Source organism: Magnolia sinica, chromosome 7 (genome assembly GCF_029962835.1).
Source record: "Magnolia sinica isolate HGM2019 chromosome 7, MsV1, whole genome shotgun sequence".
NCBI classification, from domain to species: domain Eukaryota; kingdom Viridiplantae; phylum Streptophyta; class Magnoliopsida; order Magnoliales; family Magnoliaceae; genus Magnolia; species Magnolia sinica.
Genome location: NC_080579.1, coordinates 4,121,070 through 4,125,314, shown reverse-complemented (window position 1 = coordinate 4,125,314; position 4,245 = coordinate 4,121,070). Strand labels below are relative to the sequence as shown.

Sequence of the window (4,245 nt, the reverse complement as noted above, 5' to 3'; positions counted from 1 at the left end):
CACTATATAAAAGCCTTATTTGGGCACCCCCTCCTCCCACACGAATTTCATGCCTTAGAGCAAAGGAAAAAAAAGGGAGAAAGGGAGGAGAAATAGGAAAAAGGAGAAGAGAGAGAGCTTGGGTTGTGGGTGTTGGTGCATCTCCGCCCTCACATCCCATATCTAGCCGCCTCGCCGTAACAAGAGTTGTCGCCGAAGTTTTCCCGATAATAAATGGAGGTAAGTGTTGAATTCCGCTTGTAATTTATGGTTTCAATACTTGTTTATCCCCATTCTCACAAGCTTGCATGCCGCTTAGGTATTTCAATGATCTTTCTCAAAACTCTAACCCAAGGAGTGTCATGAGTTGGGTGAAACGTTACAAGGTACGGACCATTATTTCTAGGTTTCCATTTATCGACCCTTGAGGGTCTCAGTTAATGATATCTTGTGTTGAACGAGTTGTAATAGTTAACATGTTCATATTTCATGTTTGATTGTATTATATGTTATTAGTTGGATATGGATGCTTACATGTTTGATGAAATGTCTAAGTGGTAAAATGTATTGATTTGTCAATGTTCACATGCTTGATTTATTGCCTAAGTGATTGTATTACCCTATACATGCCCACATATTTGATTTAATGCTTTAGTGAATGTAATACCCTATGGATGCTTATGTGTTCGATGAAATGCCTAAGTGGATGCGTCGTGAAATATATGCTATAATTATGTGAAATAATGTTAATCCATAGTGATACTTATGATTATTATGATGTTGGGTCAGTTGGCTAACTGCCTGAGGGCCCAAGGGGCATTTCGACATGAGAATGTGGGTTTGTGTTTCAGAAGATTTTGATGTGAAACGGATTACAAAATCAATCATAGAATCTTGTGATTCTGGGGCTAGTTGTCAGCGTCTAGACCTGAACATGTTGCAAAGTCGCCTCTGTCGAAAGTTGCATGCAAAGCGATTCTTGCTTGTGCTTGATGACATTTGGAGTGAAGATAGTGAGAAGTGGGATAAACTGAGACTTCCCTTCCAAACTGGTGCTTTAGGAGTCGAATCGTGATAACCACCCGTAGTGAGAAGGTTGCATTAGCAATGGGAACTACCCGCATGTACAAACTGGCGGTTTTATCCGAAGATAACTGCTGGTTATTGTTTCGCCATAGAGCGCTCAAGCATCGGAGTGCAGAAGAGCGTTTGGAGTTGGAAGAGATTGGAAGGGAAATTGTAAAGAGGTGTGGAGGGGTGCCTCTCGCAGCAAAGACAATAGGGAGTGCCATGTGCTCGAGAAGGACGAGAAGCCAGTGGGACCTTGTCTTGGGAAGTGAGATATGGAACTCAGGTGATATCTTGGGAGGCATTTTACCAGCTTTATTACTAAGCTACTATGATTTGCCTCCTACTCTGAAGCAGTGCTTCACATATTGCTCTGTTTTCCCAAAAGATTGGTGGATCAACAAGGATGTTATAGTCAAGCTATGGGTGGCACAAGGTTTCATTTGCTCCGAGAGAAGTGGAGAAATGGAGGAAATCAGCGAACTGTATTTTGATGATTTGCTAAGGCTCTCCTTACTCCAAGATGCGGAAATTGATAGTGATGGCAACATATTCAGGTGCAAGATGCATGATTTAGTTCATGATCTTGCGCAATCTGTTGCAAGAAGTGACAGTTCAGTTGTGGAGATCAGAAAGCAAACCTTATTTAACGTAAACAATATCCGCCATTCTTTTCTAATTGGCAGTGATGAAGTTAATGATGAATCTGATGCAGTGGCTTCTATCTTGTATAAGGCCGATAAGTTGCGGACGTTGGTACTCCACTCAAGGATCTCCAGAGTGCCACACAATTTATTTCATTTGAGACGCCTTAGGGCATTGGATTTGAGTCGAACTAGCATTGAGGAATTGCCTCCAACTGTAGGACAGTTGAAACACTTGAGATATCTTGATTTATCTTACACACACATGAAGGAGTTGCCAGAGGAGGTGACTAACTGCAGAAATTTACAGACCTTGCGACTCAATGGCTGTGCTAGGCTACGTAAACTGCCTATAGAGATGAGGAAAATGATTAGCATGAGACATCTAGAATTAGAAGACACTCACATGCTGAAGTTCTTACCCCAGGGTATAGGAAGACTAACTGAGCTTCGGACGTTAACAGATTTCATTGTGGGGGGTGGCGATGAAGGATGTAAATGCGGAGAACTGAAACAACTCAATCATCTTCAAGGAAGACTTCAAATTACTGGCTTGGAAAATGTCAGAAGCAAGGATGAAGCTAGTGTTGTTGCAGGTAAGCAGATGATAAAATTAATCAATAATAATTCGAACCCCAAACCCGTTTGGAAGAATCAGAATCACTGAATATAGATTAATGTTGGGACAAGGCGTGGACTATGTTACTCTATTTGAGATAGTTCGCACCCCTCGGTTGATTTGTCTGATATAACAGGTTCCCCAACATGCTACGTCTAGGATACAATGCCCAGCGTGGTTTTTTCCAATTTGCACAGACCATGAATAAACCCATTACCCAACACCACTTTGGAGTATCTTTGTATGCCTAGGATAGAAGAGAAGAGAAAACAGTTGTTTTCTTTTTACTATGTTTTTTTTTTTTAAAAAAAAAAAATTCATAAAAAGCCTCCACCTGTGTCTTTATATAAACCACTCAAGGGATGGATTGTTACAGGAGATTCATTCAAGGATGGACTGTTTCTAATTGCAATTGATGGGCCAGCCATCATGTGACACATTGCTCACAATGGAAATGATCCATCCATCATTGGGCCTCATCAAAACAAAGGAGAAACGATAAAAAAACAATTATGTATTAACTAATAATTTGATTTTTGAATTTGAGTTAGAAAACACTAATTAAAAAAACATTTATTTATTTATTTATTGTTTGAAATACTTCAACAGCTAGGGAGGCAGAACTGTATAAAAAGTGGAATCTTCATGCTCTAATATTGGACTACAACTCCATAGGTGGTGAACTGTTGGATGATGAGGTGAAGATGATGGACGATGTGCTTGAAATTCTCCAGCCCCACAGAAACTTGAAAGAGTTTGAAATATGGAATTACGAAGGTTCCGAGCTTCCCAAGTGGATAGTGAATCCGTTGTTCTCCAATCTAATGAAGGTGAATCTCATGAGTTGTTGGAATTGTAAACAACTTCCTGGTCTTGGGAAACTAACCTCCCTTAAATACCTTGATATTATGGGAATGGAAGAGGTGGCATATGTGGGTGGTGAGTTTAGCGGGGATGATACCAATGACAGAAGTGGTGGTGGTCTCTCGTTCCCAAAGCTGGAGACCCTCATCTTTTCGAAAATGCCAAATTGGAAGGAGTGGGAATTGAGAGGTGGAGATGGAGAGGTTTTGCCATCTCTCCTCCGATTAGAAATACGTAATTGCCCAAAGCTAAACACATTGCCCCGCAACCTTTCACTGCTCCTCCAGAAGCTGGCTTTAAACATAACTAATGATGGGATGTTGTCTGAAGGGTCCTTACCCGTCTTCCCCAACCTTAACCATTTGGTGATATGGTATAGTCCTGAGCTGACATCATTCCCTTGTGGTTGGTTGGGAAAACTCAAAGCTCTCCAAACTTTTCAAATCTACAAGTGCCCAAGGTTGGGGTCTCTACCAGAGGAGTTGCAACACCTTACAATGCTTTGAGAATTGAAGATCACATGCTGTCCACTGTTAGTAGACCGCTGCCAAGACGGAGGAGAAGATTGGGATAAGATTGCTCACATCCCTTGTATTGAAATTTTTACTTGAATGATCTGCCTCAATAAGAGGAGGTGGAGAGGAAATCAATGACAACTTTTCTTTTGCTTTTGTTTTAAGGAATTGTATTGCTTCTCAGTTTGGGTGTGGATTAGGTGTGCCCGGTCCTCACCCAAGATGACACTTACCGTGTGGCCCACCTTGATGTATGTCTTCTACATCCACGCGGATATGGCATGAACCCAAAAATGAAGCAGATCTAAATTTCAAGTGGACCATACTATTGGAAACACGGGTGATTCAACGCCCCACTATTATAAACTTCACATGGTCCATAGTAATGTTTCCAGTGAGGTCTCACAAACCTGGATGAAGGGAAGCTTGATCCAAAACTCTTGTGGCCCACAAGAAGTTTTTAATGGTCATTGGTCAATCAGAACTGTTTCCTATAGTATGGTCCATCTCAAATTTGGATTTGCTTTATTTTTGGGCTCATGCCCTACAATGATCT

The 4,245-nt window shown here is 41.1% G+C and overlaps 1 protein-coding gene across 2 annotated transcripts; it reads left to right on the top strand.

The window, feature by feature from the left end:
* Window positions 1-805: 805 nt before the first annotated feature.
* Window positions 806-3,853, top strand: LOC131250883 (putative disease resistance protein RGA3). 2 transcript variants are annotated; one of them, XM_058251261.1, is made up of 2 exons: window positions 806-2,287; window positions 2,986-3,853. In XM_058251261.1, the coding sequence occupies exons 1-2, from the start codon at window positions 1,087-1,089 to the stop codon at window positions 3,678-3,680; spliced, it is 1,896 nt and encodes a 631-aa protein (XP_058107244.1). In that variant the 5' UTR covers window positions 806-1,086; the 3' UTR covers window positions 3,681-3,853. The 2 variants fall into 2 exon arrangements, with proteins under 2 accessions (XP_058107244.1, XP_058107243.1); XM_058251260.1 differs by having other exon boundaries at window positions 2,920-3,853.
* The last annotated feature ends 392 nt before the right edge of the window (window positions 3,854-4,245 follow it).